The following is a 17,477-nucleotide window of genomic DNA, read 5'->3' as shown; positions in this document are numbered from 1 at the left end:
CTCTTCTCCCACACATTCCAATAAACACCGCTAAAGCCAAGCACCACTTCTTAAAACTTTATTGATTTACCACTTCATTAAAGCATGGAGTATTATAACAGTATTATACATAGTATTTTCATGTAGAAAACTTTACATAGGTTTTCATATTTTATAATTCTGCTATTCTCTCAAAAATGTGTACATCCAGAGGGCAAGGACTGCTCTTTATCGGTATTAAATGCACTTCATATGGAGGTCCTCAGAAACATAGGCATCTTAAATATGAGAAAACATACATTTTACACAAACAACATTAAAGGTGCTGAACAAACAATTTACATATTAAAAGAGAGCCGCACTTTGGACAGGAAAAGCATAGTTTTGCTTCAGACTAAAAGATAGTACACTTAATCCACCAACAGCTGAAGTCAGGGCTTTTGGCTCTGCGAGCAAGAGCTGCTCGGCCCCATTCTGGTGGCAGCTGAGCAAGTGAGACAAGAAAGGGGGAAGGAACCCCAGTGAGGGTGAAAGCAGTTGCTGTGAGACAGCAGCATGAGCCTGGAAGGGAGGTCACGGGGCTCTCCTCACAGCATCCCCCCCACCTGCTTCCTAGAAGGTTCTACAATAAGTAGCAATAAATACCATGCAGTCTCCGTATTTATACCCTTATAGGTAAAATCTGTTTGTAGTTTAATATGTTGCAGAACAGTGCTTCAGCAGTCTAAGAACTGGTTTTTTTTATTACTCCATGTATTGCACAGATCTCTACTGGGATATGCTGACACAGAACCCTGTTTCATTCATCCTTCCACTGAAGAAGAGAACTACCCCAGGCAGGTCACGTCTCACGTCAACAGAGCCAGGAGAAGACCAGACCCAGCAGTGACTGCTGCACGAGTTTTGGCTCAGCATTTTTTGCTCCATTAAGATGCCTGGGAGCTATGGATCTTTCTGACTGTATGAGGGAGAACAAAAAGCTGATGTGAATACAGCTGTTTCAGGTATGCTGGTATACACTCTGCATACCACTCTTATTGCTTTAAGTTGTATAATCAATTCCAGAAAACCATGACAGGATTAAGGCTGTTAAAATCCCATTGCATTCCAGTCCCCCTTCTCCTTCATGCACTACAGTAAGCCTAGAATGTTTCTAATGTCACATGCCTAATTTCAGCACTTTGTAAATGGTATAAATACAATAAAAGCTTTACTTAAGTAAAAGAAGAATCTCTCGGAACTAAGGCTAAAAGAAGGGACTGATTAATTCTATATGCAGAGATAGTACAAACGTTGCACATTACAGTAAAGAAAGCCCACGATGCAACTCTGAATTTAAGATTTGAAAATTAAGAGGCCTCTTCCAAGACTTGAGATGTAAGGCTTTCCAAACTGTAAAAGAAGCATGCAACTTTAAAGTTTGTGTTTTGAAAGGAGATACAGGTATACATTCAATGAGGCAGTGTCACATTCAAAATCTGAAAATAATATATATATTTAAGAACTATCTAGGACAGAAAGGAAAAAGAATGGCTTATTCTTACAAATTTATTACAAATTTTAATAGAATTAAAATAAATACTTCATTTTATTGTAATTAAGTGACATTACCAGGGAACAAGCAAATATACTAAATGCAACATAAAATGACATCTCAAATGCAGCAAGTTCAATATTGGCAACGCTTATTTTTCAGTCTTTTTCTTACACTAAAATATAACCATATATTTCTTCTTATTAAATATTAGCATACAGATTTAATCTCTAGGGTGTTTAAAAGTTAGCCTGGCTGTGTCTTTTCTTTGGTTAAAAATAAAAACTTGAAAGCCTTACCAGTACTACTGACTGCAGAACAATTGCCAAACAATGCTTACGTAGAACAAGCTGAATTTACTGAAGAATGCCATATGAGCCCTTTGGAAATAGCTCACAAGAAAAAAAAAGTATATACACACACACCAATAACTCTGAGATTAGAATATCCCAACACTACATCAACTATGACTGCCCTATTAGGAAACTCAAAACAACAAGTTGAACACAGTACCATTCAATTGTTGCTGTTGTTAAATACTGTTATTTTTGAGGTTTGCTGATATGGATAGCACAGTGGGTAACCTAACACTTTTGTTTATGTGTTTTAGGAAGTGGAACTTCTCCATCCTGCCATACTTTTCCATTTTTGAAAAAAAAAAAGTCTCAAAACTTGTAATTAAAATCAGTTCAAAGGACATAACTGAGCTCTGCGTGACTTCTGTTATTAACTGGTATTAGGTAATGGAAACAGAGTGACAGAAAACATAGGCATGCTGAAGAAAGGAAAATCTCTAGGGTAAGCAAAGCTTTAGTGTTAAATCACATTTGCTTCATTTATTTTTGAAACCACAAAAATGCATTGGTAATTGTTATAGTACACGATTGATCTTAATTTTGCTAAAGCAGTCGTGGGAATTTGGATTTCACAGCAGCAACTAATAGTTGAGAACAAAAGCTATCTGCACAAAGAACTGAAGGAGAAAGTATGCAGTAAAAAAAAAAAAAAGAAAATTTCATAGGTAAGACTTCTTGCTAAACAGACCATTACCACTAAATACGTTGTAGTCAAGGATGAAGAGGGTGTTTTTGTTTTGAACCCTGTTTTTAATATTAATGTACATGTTCTGTCCATGATTTGGCAATGTATCAAAGTCAATGGGAAGTTTAAAAATTTTCTTTTTGTTTGTTTGTTTTTTAATGCCTTTCACTCAACACTAAGGAGCTAAATGGAGTTGATACTACTACATACTCCTGATATAAAACCTTCCATAAAAACAAGCAATCTTGGAAGATGAAGCACTGATACTAAAAAAGTTGTTCTAAAATGACTTGCTGAACAAGAGGAAAACCCCTTCCCCAAATATCCTACAGGCTGTCTACTTCAAAACCTATAATGCACTGCTTGGTCTAGCCATGTGCAAAGAAAAACCCAAAATGATCTGAGGTGGTGATCAGCCACTGCAGTATAGTTTATTATGAGCATATGCTAACATCACAAGGCTATACAACTATATTACTTCCATAGGGAATCATTTCCATTGAGGAATCCAGTTGATTTATAAGATTTGGTTGGGCTGCAAAACTGAACAATTGATAAAAGACTAGAAGAGACAAACTTGATCGTAAGGATGACGAGCATGGAAACAAATAGACTTTACATCTACAGCACTAACTCTGTAAGCAATAATTTAAATAAAAATTGCTGATAGTCTCATAGGATGGTCAGGACTTTTTCCCCCCTTCCCTTCTCCCTCTTCCCTCCCCATTCCTCCTCAAATGCCATTATGTTAAGAGTAACTCGCTGTTCTTTTGATATACCAGGGTCCCATTTTTTCCCCCATCCACTTCAGTCCATCTCTGGAACATAGCTTTATGGAGAAGCAGAAGTTACCAATTCTACTTAGGGCTACCATGAAGGTAAATTTGTCCCAGTTGTCCGTATTTGCTCCTCTGTTAAGCAGATTTTGAACACAACACCTATACGCAGGAAGAACTTCCGTAGCACAGCTCGAAGCTCAGGAATCAGGTCGAATTGCATGATTTCACACAAGTATGGATAATATGTTGAAGCATGTGCCTTAAACTATCAGGAAAGATATGAAAAAAGAAAATTATTCTCTGTTCCTATATGAAAAGTGCTGAGTTTTTCCACATACATGGTTACACCAACTTGTCAGAATGCAAGGTCTTTCCAAATTAAAGGCCCTATTGAAGGGCCATCAAGCCCAGTGTCTGTTTTCCACAGCAGCCTTACTGGATGCCTACAAGAAACTATTCACAGAGCATGGATTTGATACAACATCCCCCCCGAAACAGTCAGATTATTTTTTGGCTCAAGGATTTCTTAGGCTAGAGACAGTACTCCTTGCAGAAATGCCCTTCTCTGCGGAGAATTTGTCCAGCTGCTTCTCAAGGCTCTTTAAAATAGCATCCACAATACCATAGCAAAGACTTCCACAGCTGAACTAGTGACTTGCTATCTTCAAAACTGTTATTCACCATCTTTTCCATTTTATAAACTATCAGTTCTTTCCCTCTCTTCATGCTATTAATGACTTTTTGCATTTTTTGTGTATAAAGAAGATAACTGAGTAAATAACTAACATATATACAGTTCCGTTTTATTCTTGTTATGCTCTCAACGTTTCTCCAGCATCATTATACCTCTTTCAGTACGGGGAATTAAAACTGAAATGCTCAGTATGTAAACTTGCCATTAAGTTATAGAACATGAAAGCTTGTTTTATCCTCCATTCCTTTCCTAATAATGTTCAGTGTTAGTTTTTGAGTTTCTACATTAGCACACAGTGATAGGACAAGGGGAAATGGTTTTAAACTATAAGAGGGGAGATTTACATTAGATATTAGGAGGAAGTTCTTTTACTTGGAGGGTAGACAGGCCCTGGCACTGCTGCCAGAGAAGCTCTGGGTGCCCCATCCCTGAAGCTACTCAAGGCCAGGGTGGATGGGGCCCTGGGCAGCCTAAGCTGGTGGGTGGCAACCAGCCCTCGGCACAGGGTTGGAACTGGATGATCTTTAAGGTCCATTCCAATTCAAGGCATTCTATGATTCCACATGGAAAACTGAGGGGACACTTTTATTGTAAAGATTCTGTGGTAAAAAGATACTGAGATTGGGTACCAAGGAGTGGCTAGCTTGCCATTTTATCTACAGAGTTAGAACTATTTTCGTAACACACAACAGCCACGTGGACATTTCTGAATTGCTGCTATGTGGTGAAACCAAATCACCACTAACACCATTTTCTTTGAATATTGGTAAGTTGCAATAAAACATTTAAGACTAAGCATTAGTGATGTGGAATTACATATTTTGCAATAGAAGGAACATTGAAAAAACACCAAAACCCACACTTTTAAACTACATCTTTTTTTAAAATTAAGAAACAAAATAAAATACCCACAAACTTAAGCAACCTCTGGAAGTTTCTCTGCATGAGATATTCTAGGGAATATATGCATTCGCATTTTCCTCAGAAAGGCTGAGATTCCAAAGACTATTTTTTTTTTTTTTTTGCCATCACTGTCAAGGAACTAAAGTTACAATTATAGAATGAAGAAATTTACTTCTAGCATTCTATGCTGCTGTAATAACAGCGTAAGCATATCCTTTACTGCACACTCACAGCACTTTATATGAAAGCTCTGCAGTAATATTTCCACACAACTGAATTTCATGGATGTAGTCCCATTTTTACAATGTGAAATGCTTGCCACAGAAAAGGAAGCATAACAATTCCTATATTCCAAGGAGAGCACACACTACATGAATAAGCAAACTAGCCATCTTGCAGTATGCATGACAAAGAATGAATTCAACAAAAGCAGAGATGAAAAAACCTGAATGCAAACAGACATGGCATCCAGCCTGTTCTTACCTTTTCATCACTGATTTTTAGTGTTTTTGTTAAGAGCAGCAGCAGGAGATTGGTCCAAGCTTCTCTGTGGCTTTCTGAGTTCACAGTAATAAAATATGCCAGGGCTTCACTGCATACGCTGAAGAGATGCCAAGATCAAACAAGCCACAAGGAAAACCCACAGTAAGTTTTTGTTACATGCACTATTAGTCCTCTCATGGTGTACCTTGTTTACACATAAGATGTATTTCCATGGGAGTTTCCAATTACATGCAATAATTTTAAACTACAAGCATTTGTCTATGTTTTCTGTTAGGGTTGTTACAGATAACTGAAGTAGTTTTTATGCTGTTAACAAATAAATATGGACTGAGAAGTAGAAAACAGCTATTTTCCTCATGAGCACTCTGTAATTAAAGTGTTTTCACCTTCAACCTGCAAACATTACTTCCTGATCCTTACATGGGGACAATTTAGGCAATGGCACCATGAAAAAAAATTCTCTCTCTCTCCAAATCTACACTGCTATATTAAAGATCTGTAGCACTTGAAGGACTACTGATGCGTCAATACATTTCTGGTCCTTGCTGTAGACTGAATTTTGTAGGCAATCTGTACAACTTAGAACAGATTTTTTTGGTACTTTTTCAAGAGGGAATGGGACCTCCCCTTTTATGCACTGAAAAGATGTGTGCCCACAGACACTGAAAAATTTGAACACTACTGAAATCCACTGAATTAGTATCAATAGGAAGTTTAAGATTCCTTCACATTTGGTTAGAGATTAGTACCTTGAACTTTTCTGTACCAACAACTCACTCCTCAGATAAAGGGGCTAAGTAGCTTTTTATATTACTTAACAATCTTTTTTTTTTTTTTAATGTTTAAGTTCCAGGTATACAGTAGCTTATACTGCATTCTGTTTAGATTTCTTAACACATTATCTCTTTGTATTCTGTATCACCACTTTCATAAAGCAAAGTGGGTCAAGTAAGAAAGCTGTTCATTTATTTCAAATGGATTGCTTTCTGATTGCTAATTTTGCTTTTAGTAAAGAGCAGATCATTATATATCCTGGTATGCTTTACATGTTCTGCTCAGCAACTTAGAGCATTCATATCCAAGGACACACCAGCATATTTTTGTGCACACAGAACACACCTGAACTAACTTTGTTCTCCTACCTAAGCAGGCGTTGTTGTATAGCATCCCAGGAGTCTCGGCGGTTTTCATCCACATACATTCGGAAGAGTATTCTCAAGCAACAAGCCAAGCTGCTGGTCTCTTGTTTTAAGAGATTAGGTTTTGATTTACCCTTGAACCCTAGAAATCAGGGGGAACATTCACAGTTGTAGTTACCAGCCAAGAGATTAGGTTTTGTCAAGTACATCTCAGTTAACGAACAGCAGTAGGTATCCGATTTCTTTTGCAGGCAGCATTTCTTCCTCCTTGACTTTGACCAACATCCAACTTATTTTTATAAATGCATTTAAGTGCAGCAGTACTAACTATGCTGGTCTACTTCAATCAAAAATAAATTCAGAAAATAGAAATAACTAATCGTCAAGGAAAGAAGTAGTAAAAGTAAACAGTGTCAGATGAACTGTAGAAATGGTTACAATAGTATACATTTGCATTTCAATGGTTAAAGCCCTAAATAGAGCTCAGTGACTTTTTCTAAAACCAAACTACACAAAAGCCTCACCTGCTCTCCACAACACAGTTCTTTGTTCATAATTTGAATTAAAGGCTTTTGAAAAAGAATGAGACTCCTGCAAACAATCTAGTAACTTGAAGAGGTGATGTGAAGACATGTATTTATACATTCCTTGGTCCTCTGTGTCAATGTGGATATCTGCATCCAGTGCATCTCGCTAAATGAAAGAGATCAAGGGGGAGAACAGTATCAGTAATACATTTTTTTTTAACATCTTAAGACTTCGATAGTTCACGTCACATACTATTAACTCCAGATCCCAGTTTCAGATACAAGTGAAATATTAGAGCAATACACCACAGCAGAATTGTCCTGTCAAATGCCAAAGCTGTTTTTTTCTCATGTAAATATTTTAAAGAGAACTTCGGTAAATTCTGGTTGTAAGGAACACTAAGAACAATAAAATGACTTTTTTTTGTAAGCCAGTTCTACTATGTATTTAACTACATCATCCCCAAAACACTAACTGAATGCACTAGCTCCCAACTTTCTGGCCTAGGGCTTTATTAACATAAACAAACAAGAGCCCACCTTACACTCTTCCCTAGAACCAGAATTTTCTGGGGCAAGGACCTCCTCTCCAATGGAGGTGGTTATTTAAGTCTTGACAATTCCCCTTGTTAAATTTCAACTTTCATATTACAATAATAATCTTCAGATTATTGGGTAGACTACTAAAAAATACTGAAGGTAGTAGAAAGAAAAATCACTAAGAGGAAGGACACACATTCAGGATAGTACTGAGAGCTAGAAAAAGGAGGAGACTATGTACAGTAGTACTACAGGATTTTGTAAGCACTTTGGAAAAGTCTGTAATTCACTGCTAAACAAGGTTATTTCTAAGTCTGCTGGTACCTGAGCTGCAGCCATGTGCTCAGCATCTTCCTTCTTGCTTGTTGCTGGATAGAATACTATATTATCAATTGTCTGTATCAATTCCAACTGTACCACACACTTTATAAGGAGGCCAGCAAATAGTTTCTGGTCTAATGAAACAAAGCAACAGAAGTTTCAGAAGCAACTTATAACAATTAACAGATTAGCAAAGTACTACATTACCATTCTCATACTCGGTAATGCTGTGAATTTTCTTAAAAAGAAAATTTCTCTAGAAGCAATAAACACAAGTTGTAAAGACATAAGTTAAGTTTTTCAAATTAATTATCAAGTGCCCCAGAACTGTCTCTAAATGGCAACAGAAGCAGAGTGGCTACAAAAGATCATTTAATGAACTTGGATGTTTTCCTTACTTGTATAAGGACCACCTTTCCAGCTTTCATCTGTTGGATTTGAAAGTTGACTTTGTCCTCTTTCTGAAGCATTTTTATCCACGCTACTCAAAGACTGACGATCTAGGTCCAAATCCTAGAATAGGATTTAGAAGCCTTCTTACAATCCAAAGTGCTACCTACCAACCAGCCATCAGAATTTTAGATTCAAAGAATTCCTGCATCCATTCTTTTTTATTTGACAGCGATGCCAAATACAAGCTAATGTCAATTCCAGTATTTGTAGTCAAGCACATCTACCACTGTAAAATATTTCAAAAGCTAACCCAACACAGCCTCTTCAGCTTAGTTTCTTGCACTGAATTAACTCTTACCAAGTGTTTGTCAGCTGAATCCTCCTCCATTCCCGCTGGCCTCCAAGTAAGCAAGCTTCACAACAAAATAAAAAAACAACAGTAAATATTGCTGCTCTGAAACAGAGCATTAGTATGAGAAGTATACTTTATGAACTTACACATGAGGTATGGTAGTTTTGAAGATTTCTAGCATACAATTGCACGTCTGGCCCCAGACTTCCGGGCTGAATTTCTGCCCATTTAGTATCACCAGATTTTCCAGGCAGTTTGTACCTGACCGAGCCAACTGCTCATTTTCTGTGGAAGATATGTTTCACATCTATTAGCTTTAACAATCAGTGGAACATTAAGCACTCTCCATTAAACACGTTTTTCGATACTGTGAGAGGCACGTTAATTCAGCTCAAAGCCCATCTATAAACAACATTACAGTAACACCAAGCTTGGCACCATACTTAATATAAAATAGTGCTTAAAAATGCACTTTGTGAGACTGAAATCCAAATAGGGAAGACAAAGGACACAAAAAAAGCAGAAAAGGAGCATACAGTGGAACAAACGAAGGAAAACACGAATTTGAAACTTAAAGATTTCCACCACAATCCATGCTAGCAATATATAAGATTTCAGGCATAAGAGTCTAAGCCTAAATGAAAAAACGTTTGGAAAGACATATCTAGAAACATGAGGTGGTTGAGAGACAGAAGGTGGAGAAAAAATAATTTTACAAAGTCAGAATGCATACATGCGGATCTGTAAGTGAATAAGATATTTAATCCATGCAGACAAATGAAGAAAGGCTGTTGGCAAAAGATTAGCACAATATTTTTAAAAGCTTTTGTTCTCTCCCAGTAGCACCATGAACACATTAACAGAATAGCTGCCTAACTGATTAACTAGAATGTGACCCTGGAATACTTAAGATTCTGCAGATATCTATTACATCACACATTCTGAATATGGCAGTTATTACTCTTCAAAAATTCAACTAGCTTTTCCCTTAAGTAATGAGCATTTCAAAAATGCATTCATCAAAAGATCCAAGTGAATTGGTTACCTTGTTTTACACACCAGTGTAGCTGTGCAAGTATGTCAGGAAGAAGGATCTCATGTAAAGCTTCATAAAATTGTGTAAATACATCACAGATGGCATAAAGTGCATGGTTGCATGTAGTGGTCATCCATTCAGATTTCTGCAAGAAAAAAGCATTTATTTCTATATGGGTTCTTCTGGCATGATAGCATTTGGCTCATGAATGGCCATTCAAAAGAGGAGGTGGCCTATGAGAAGAACTGAATTTCGATAAAACTGGAAGAGCCCCCAATACCTGCTACTGAAGATACCTTGTCAGAAGTACTTAGTTGGTCATACGATTATTGTTCAGAAAAGTATGTAGTATTACAAAGCACGAAGACTTTCCTTGAAAATATTCAGTCAGAGAGAACAGAAAGGGTATTATGGCAAGTTTCTACATGGAAGCTATCAAGCATTGGTCATTTCATACATACAACAGAACATAACAGAACACAACAAATTATCATTACAAATGAAGTTTGGAACAGCACGGGCTGGAATATACCGACAGCAAATAATACAAGCTGCTGCCTGGATCGTTTAAGTTCCTGGGGAAAAAAAAGGAGTATAAAGGTTGCTTGATTTTTCTTTAATTTACCTCTGTTTGTTGTTCAGGAAGCTTCATATTATCAAAAATCCGAAACACTATTCTGAATAGATCTTGCCACCAATGCCTTTCAAAGGTATGGCCATAGCTCTTCATTATTTCAAACATCACTGTTAAACCTCTACAAGCAAACAAAGATTGTGTTAAAACATGTACCTTTGATCTCTTCCCTAACTGAATGCACGCAAAAAACAGGAAAGCCTTGTTACCTTGTTCGAACATCTAATTTGCAACGATTTATGATACAAGAAAGCTCAAATAAAATGGGGAACCATCCTCTGACCCATACTCTGTCCCCAGGAGCAACATTCATGTCATCACTCGTGTATTCTCTTAATACCTTGGAGATGGTCAGGAAAAAAAAATTAAAAAAATCTCAGAAGTCTTTAAGACAGATTAGATACCACTAATGGTACACAGACAGACTTGAAAAGTTAGCTTAGTTTCTACAGTAACAATCAACTCTTATCAAAAGTAAGTCTGAGACATATCTATCTGTGAAAGTACCTGGAAAATATATACAGAAAATAAGTATTTAAATGGTAACAGTTTCCATTTTAAACCAAAAGACACCTTTAACATGTTAACTAATCCTAGCTTATTACTTGCATAACACCAAAACGATTCCTAATTCTGAATACACTTTTAACACAAACTCTTGCTGCTGGGAGACTGAAGCTTGAGTCTGAAAATTCTTAGTTGCAAGAAGAGCCTCAGTTAAGACAGTAAGAAGAGAGTAAGAATGCACAAGGGTTAAAAAAATCAAATACCTGTGGTCTTTCTGAAACATATTTTGCACAATACCGAATAAGTCTAATTGCTTCCATGCTGGTGTCCGGGAATGCGACATTACAAGCAAACTCAGAGAGACATTTCACTGCATCTTGGAATGAATCAATTGCTGCAGGAAAGTGCTGTTGAAAAATATTTGCTGTGAAGAACAAACAAAATTATTTCTTAAAAATTACTGACACTGAAATGCATAGATGAACTGACATTGGTCTACTGAAGTCAGACATGGTATAATGCTACTAAGCCAACAGATACGAAAGGACTAGACTGGATTAAACACAATTTCTTCCCTTGTACTCTTCCTCATGCTATCCTCCCATCCTTAATATCTATCAGTATCAGAATGTTCTCAGGTTGGGTGATTACTGATTTATACTCTAGGATTCTTTCATGGTTTCTTCTGTGGCTCACTTTCCTTCCATAGCATATGCTGCCCAATCCTCTTAGAACATCTTTAAAAAAATAACAGGAGTAAAGCTTGATGCACCTTAACTAAACCTTAAATTATTCAGATTCTGTAGCAACAGAGGAAAAAGCAATTAGATTTCAGGTTTAAGAGACAGACTAAACACAAACCCAAGCCAGTACATACAAGCTTTTGAACGGACTACAACTCTCAAGATCTATGCAATTCAAATTGGACTTGATCTTCATAGGTACCTTTCCACTCAACTACTCTAATTCAAATTAGCAAAAACTTTCTTACTATTGGCATTTATTGAAACTGTCCACAACTCTTTCTCCCACACTATTTAATGGGAATACAGCACTTTCAGGACACTTAAAGCTGCCATCACTATTGAAATATTTAAGTTGCTTGTCTTCCTGTGAAAGTAGCAGTAATATGTTGTTCAAATATTCTTTTAGAGCAGGCAGTCCTGTATGAAGTGAACTTCACAAGTAACTACATGTCGGTGTCACAAACATTATGATCCCTACCATGCGACACTGAAACAGCATGGAAGTACACAAAATCTATTAATGCAGTTTCCTTAATCTGCATCAATTTATTGATGGGCAATTGAGAAATGCTGAATTTACTCCTGATTTGAAGAGTTCTGCAGCAGGGGATCTGTACACATTTTTTCTTGTTCATAAGAATTAGAGGACTTAACAGCTAAGACTTAGCTGCAGAGTTTAAATGGTTTACTTGCAAGATCTTGTATTTATTTACTTGGGAATACAAACCTCATATGCAGATGGGCCTTTTATATCAGAGGCACAGCAGCAAAGCTAAATTTTGGTACTTGCAACTGTCAAGCGTTACTTACTAACTATATGTGCTGTGGTTTGAAACGCCAGCTCCACAATATTCCCATCATGGTCTGATGCTGCTTGGTGAAAGACTGCAAAGATATTTTTCCAGCCTGAGCGAATATTACCAGCTTGAGAGTTCACCATCTGAGCAATACAGCGTATTACCATGTCTCGAATAGTTGGAGATCTTAAGAAAATAAAACAGAAAAGGAATCAACACTACATCAACAGCCACTTCCAGATGCAAGACAATTAAATTCACACTAAGTAACATCTTTAAAGATGGACTAAAAGGACTAAAGTAAGCTAGCAAGTCCATCACACCTGTTTTTCTTCATAATATGCTCAAAAGGCCTTAAGAAGTCTTTCTGGAAGCGGAAGTTGGCCAACTCTCCCTTCTCAAGAAATTTCATGGACAGCTGCCTTAATGAGTCTACTGCAAAGATGGCAACGTCTTCATTAGGGTTACAGCCAACCTAGAAGAAACACATATTTTCAAACACTTACCAGCTAACTTACTGCTTATATAAGTAACATATCCATCATACTAGTTTCATGTCAGTCCACTGAAAATCTCATGCACACTAGTTCCCAGATATTCAGAAAACAGAAGGGCTGTCTCAGTCATGAGAAATCTGAAAAGCCCCATAGAGTTTGTATGCAGAAAGTGCAGAAGACCAGCTAGATACTCAGACACAAAACAAATCAAAAAATAGGTTAGAAAGGAATGTGGTCCAAGCTTCCAAGAAAACTAACTTTGTTATCCCAGGATCGTCTGCATACATTTTAGAGGAAAGCTAATTTGGTAATTGACCAGGAGGATAATACAATGACACAAAGGAAGAAGTATAAATATATAATCATATAACGAAGTGATCCTTCATTATTATAAGATCCTCCCTATAAATATTTCCATTTTTGTCTCCACTCTTCACATTTGGAAATAGATGTTCCACTTAGCATTAGAAAATGTTCGTCTAAGTAAATATTGTTAGGATTGCTACATATAAACTGCTGAGAAGTTAGCAGACATTTTTTTTATTGAAGTCACAACCTACACCATTCAGGAACATAAAAAGAAAAAGCTGATGAAAGAAGTCCTGCCACATTGACATACTTTGTATAATCTGGTTTTAAAAAAATACCTTGTTGAAGTGATCTCCAATCACTTGCCAAATCCTTGACCACTGCAGCCGAATGCGATTCATGTTGTAATAGGAAATCTCCACTATCTTCTGCAGACTGAACATGCGTGGATGGTGTGGGGAAGCCAGCTCATCCATAGAGACTGCACACAGCCATCGGACGAAGTCAACTGAACATGACAACACACTACTGTAAATTCAGGATTTTACATGGCAAGAATTCCTGTAGCCAACCATATGACTAGCATACATACCTATTGCATTTCCATCCAGCCTAGTTGATCCTGTAAATATCCTACAGAAGAAATAAATGAGTTGCATTTTTAGCTGCACATCCCCAAGAATCATCAAATCTTAGAGCTGTAGGCAATTGTCAGCACATGTCCCAGAACTACTTTACAATCCCATATGTCAAATTCTGGAACTGCTTTACTCTTAATCTTTGGTAGCATTTCACACTCCTCTTAGTCTAATCATTCTCTTCCCTGCTGCAAGTCACAGCCTACTATGTTGGACAAGAACACAGTGACTAATTAATAAAAACCTGCAAAGAGCATCTAAATAAATGCTGCAATACTGAAGTTCACACGACCAAATAAAATGGCATGACTTGACAGAGCAAGGGCATTTATTCCTTTCAGATACCAGCCCACCTCAGGCTAACTCAAAACAAGGTTGGGGAAAAGGCCCACATACACAGATCACACGCACATAAATTAGAGTCAGGGGGATACAAAAGAAAGATACCCAAATCACTTGTTTGCTCCAAGGAAAGGCATAAAAAGCACATGCATACATGAAGTGCCCTTTCTCAAAATCCTCTACACTAGTTTATGTTAGTTATTTAATGCTAGCCTTTCTTTTGGTGAGCACCGCATCCCTGAAGCATTATACTTATTGGCTCCAAGGACAGCACCTAAACATCACCTTTCTCTTGTGAGAAAGAGGCTTCAGGAAGTGAAATCCCTGTCAGAGTCTGCAAATAAAGCAAGGTCAGCAGCTTCAAGTCACATTTTCCCCAGAACAAGAATATATTTTAAGTACCTGTCTACTGCTACCACTACACTCTGGGAACTGGTCTCTCCCACTGACTCTTGAATGCTCGCTATATGCCGTTTATCAGCACCACTTCCAACAAGATTACCTGCAATAAAAGCCATACAAAGAATAGTATTTAGCATCATGTGCTTAGAGCAACCCTAACTTTATACAAGTAAGCAAAGAAAAGCAACTGTAATTTATATGGAGCAGATGGCACCTTTGCCTGACCTGTGCCAGATTATGACAAAGTTAAACATGCAGTTAGAGGTGTTCTTTTTACTGCAGGCACAGCATTTTGGTCATTATGTTAATGTAGTTAAGATGTAATGCCATTAATATGATTGGAACAGATAAAGCATTTTAAAATATTAACTCTTAACCTGATACAAGCAGGTAAGGTTGGGAGCAGTTCTGCTATACTCAGCATCGCCATAGAATTGTAGAATCATTAAGGCTGGAAAAGATCTCTAAGATCATCTAGTCCAACCATCCACCATCTAATCAGCATCAGCTCCCAGGTACTTTGGAATTCAAGTGTCACCTTGATGGTTTTATTAATATTAATAAAATAGTAATATATATTAATTTACAGCTTTTTGTTGCACATACTACAGGAACAATAGGAACCAAAACAGCAAGCCCAAGATGCAGATATGAGAAATTTCTTCAGAAAAAAGTTATCACTGAAACGACTACAGTTCCTAAAGAGGAAGTGTTCATGTTTTCACTTGTAAGCAGAGCATAAAAAGGAAGAACTGATAACACTGGTAAGAAAACCATAAATAAGTATGGCAGAACACCCTTAAAAATATCACATCCCAACAAATATATCTAGAGGCATTTTGTTCAATAGCTTTACGTACAATTAAAGTTATTGAAAAGTGAACATATTTGGTAATTACTAAAATATCTTAAAAAAAAAATCCATCGCAACCTTTCAAGTTCCATTAATCTGAATAGTTTCCACTAGAAGCAAATGAACATATATTTTGGTATCTTACAACACTGAGCTCTTGGCCATCATACTTCACTTATATATGCATTCTGTGAAGTTCAAGATTATTAATCTTACCTAATCCAAGGCCCATAAACTCTTCCCCTCCAGATGCATAGCCTTTAATGATTCCTTCCCTTTCACGCCCAGCACCAGATAAATACCGAGTTTTCACCCCAGTTCCTATAAGTTGTGCTAGTTCCAGCTGGCTAATACATTTCAGGATCTAAAAACAAAGATATTTTAAAACATAGTCTCTGGATACCATTATGTATTTATTCCTAGCACTGTCCAGGTTCTCTAATCTTTAAAACAACTTTGACAACAACACTAACAGTTCTGATGTAACTGAAATAACATTACTAAAGCAACTGTAAATCAAACTGCGTTGAGTGACTCATTCAAGATCACCAGCTACCATAAATCATTCCAACACTCGAGGGGAAAAAAAACAATGATACAGTGCCAAGAAATCTCATTTAGACCTCTTAACTACCAGAAGAGACCTTTTAACTACATCTCACAGCACCAGCTTTCACAACTTGAATCAGCTTCACCATTCCGGAGTGACTGCATTATAGCAGCTGCCATTTAATAATGAAAAGTGAAATAGTGAAAGTGCCAAAACTGCCTCTCTATAAGCATGAACAGGCCTTTCCTGACTCCCACATGCTGCAACAACCCTTGGACTGGCACAAGTACTTGGGGATAGTTCTTTAAACCAGGTCCACATAACTCATCAGCTAGAGCCCCTTTTGGTTCATACTACCACACAGCCAAAGTCTAGCACCAGAGAAGATAATGCAGCAGGAATGTCCCCTTTCAGCAGCATCACTGATTTAGAAGTGATTGAAGAGTTTTTGGAAAATACGCTTAAGGAAAGTATGATTCTTATAGATTATCCTCTCCTGTCCCTCACTAAATTATTGTGGACCCACTTCTTCATGCAATTCTGGTGTAAAGGTTGCTGAACACTACATGGAGAAGCTTGGAGCTGTGAGCTGGAGTATTTCTGATTACATGAATAAGAAAGCAGTAGTTTCTGTGTAGAATTCCATGAATTGCATTGAAATGCAAATTCAGCATAGTTTTAATTCCTTATCAAAAGCACCTAGAAACATTACAATGCTGATCACACCACACCCATAGAGCCTGCCAAAAAAAATTAATTTTTTTTTTAATACTAACAAAATAATGCACTCATATCCATATTTCAAGCAAAGCTGAAACGCATCCTGGGAGCTAGATGTTGTTAATTAATGACTAGAAATAGTAAGCGAACCAGAAGAACAAAGTCCTGCAAATTTTCAAAGAACAATGCAGTTGCACGAAAACTATTCAAGTTGTTACCTCATGCCAAGAGTTCCCAAGATAGTTGCCATCTGTGTGAGCGACCGTAATAAGTGTCTTAATGGTATCTATGTTCTTCTGTTTCATTTCTGTAATACTGGAACTGGCAGTCAGCAAGGAAAACCGGGCAAGGGCCTGTACATAGGCATCTCGTTCAAGCTGCAAGACAGAAACATGTCATGGTAACAAAGTCCTTGAAGAGCTAGAGAAGGCTACTTGGCCAGCATGCCTAGGCAGTTTTCCTTTACTGTATTATTGTCTGCTATACTAGAGCATTTTCCAGGGCAAGAAAAGCAGTAGGCAAACTAGCAAGTGCTCTTAATAGGACTCAGCAATAAAAGGCAAGCAGAATTCTTGAGAAAAGTCTCACACAAACCTGCATTCCAAAGATGCAGGCTATTCGAATTGCACAACGCATTCCTTCCAAACAAAGGGATGCAACTTCTGTGTCATCACAGTTCTGCAACCCAACACTGTAAGCTGCCAGCAATGGAGTCCAAACAAGCTGAAGAACAGAAGAAA

The 17,477-nt window shown here is 37.3% G+C and overlaps 1 protein-coding gene across 1 annotated transcript in view; it reads right to left on the bottom strand.

The window, feature by feature from the left end:
• ARFGEF2 (ADP ribosylation factor guanine nucleotide exchange factor 2) overlaps positions 45-17,477 on the bottom strand; it is a 36,619-nt gene continuing 19,186 nt past the window's right edge. Inside the window, exons 20-39 of the mRNA XM_021416811.1 lie at positions 17,332-17,460; positions 16,956-17,114; positions 15,684-15,831; positions 14,615-14,714; positions 13,825-13,865; positions 13,571-13,740; positions 12,750-12,901; positions 12,440-12,612; positions 11,147-11,307; positions 10,586-10,716; positions 10,368-10,497; positions 9,752-9,887; positions 8,853-8,991; positions 8,713-8,767; positions 8,360-8,474; positions 7,965-8,095; positions 7,098-7,266; positions 6,577-6,715; positions 5,414-5,531; positions 45-3,598 (exon numbers count right to left, since the gene is read on the bottom strand). Of these exons, the coding sequence (XP_021272486.1) occupies positions 3,422-3,598; positions 5,414-5,531; positions 6,577-6,715; positions 7,098-7,266; positions 7,965-8,095; positions 8,360-8,474; positions 8,713-8,767; positions 8,853-8,991; positions 9,752-9,887; positions 10,368-10,497; positions 10,586-10,716; positions 11,147-11,307; positions 12,440-12,612; positions 12,750-12,901; positions 13,571-13,740; positions 13,825-13,865; positions 14,615-14,714; positions 15,684-15,831; positions 16,956-17,114; positions 17,332-17,460 (2,673 nt within the window). The 3' untranslated portion in view covers positions 45-3,421. The remainder of the gene's footprint in view (positions 3,599-5,413; positions 5,532-6,576; positions 6,716-7,097; positions 7,267-7,964; positions 8,096-8,359; positions 8,475-8,712; positions 8,768-8,852; positions 8,992-9,751; positions 9,888-10,367; positions 10,498-10,585; positions 10,717-11,146; positions 11,308-12,439; positions 12,613-12,749; positions 12,902-13,570; positions 13,741-13,824; positions 13,866-14,614; positions 14,715-15,683; positions 15,832-16,955; positions 17,115-17,331; positions 17,461-17,477) is intronic.

This window comes from Numida meleagris, chromosome 19 (assembly GCF_002078875.1).
Source record: "Numida meleagris isolate 19003 breed g44 Domestic line chromosome 19, NumMel1.0, whole genome shotgun sequence".
In the NCBI taxonomy this organism is placed as follows: domain Eukaryota; kingdom Metazoa; phylum Chordata; class Aves; order Galliformes; family Numididae; genus Numida; species Numida meleagris.
This window is presented reverse-complemented; position numbering and strand designations above follow the sequence as displayed.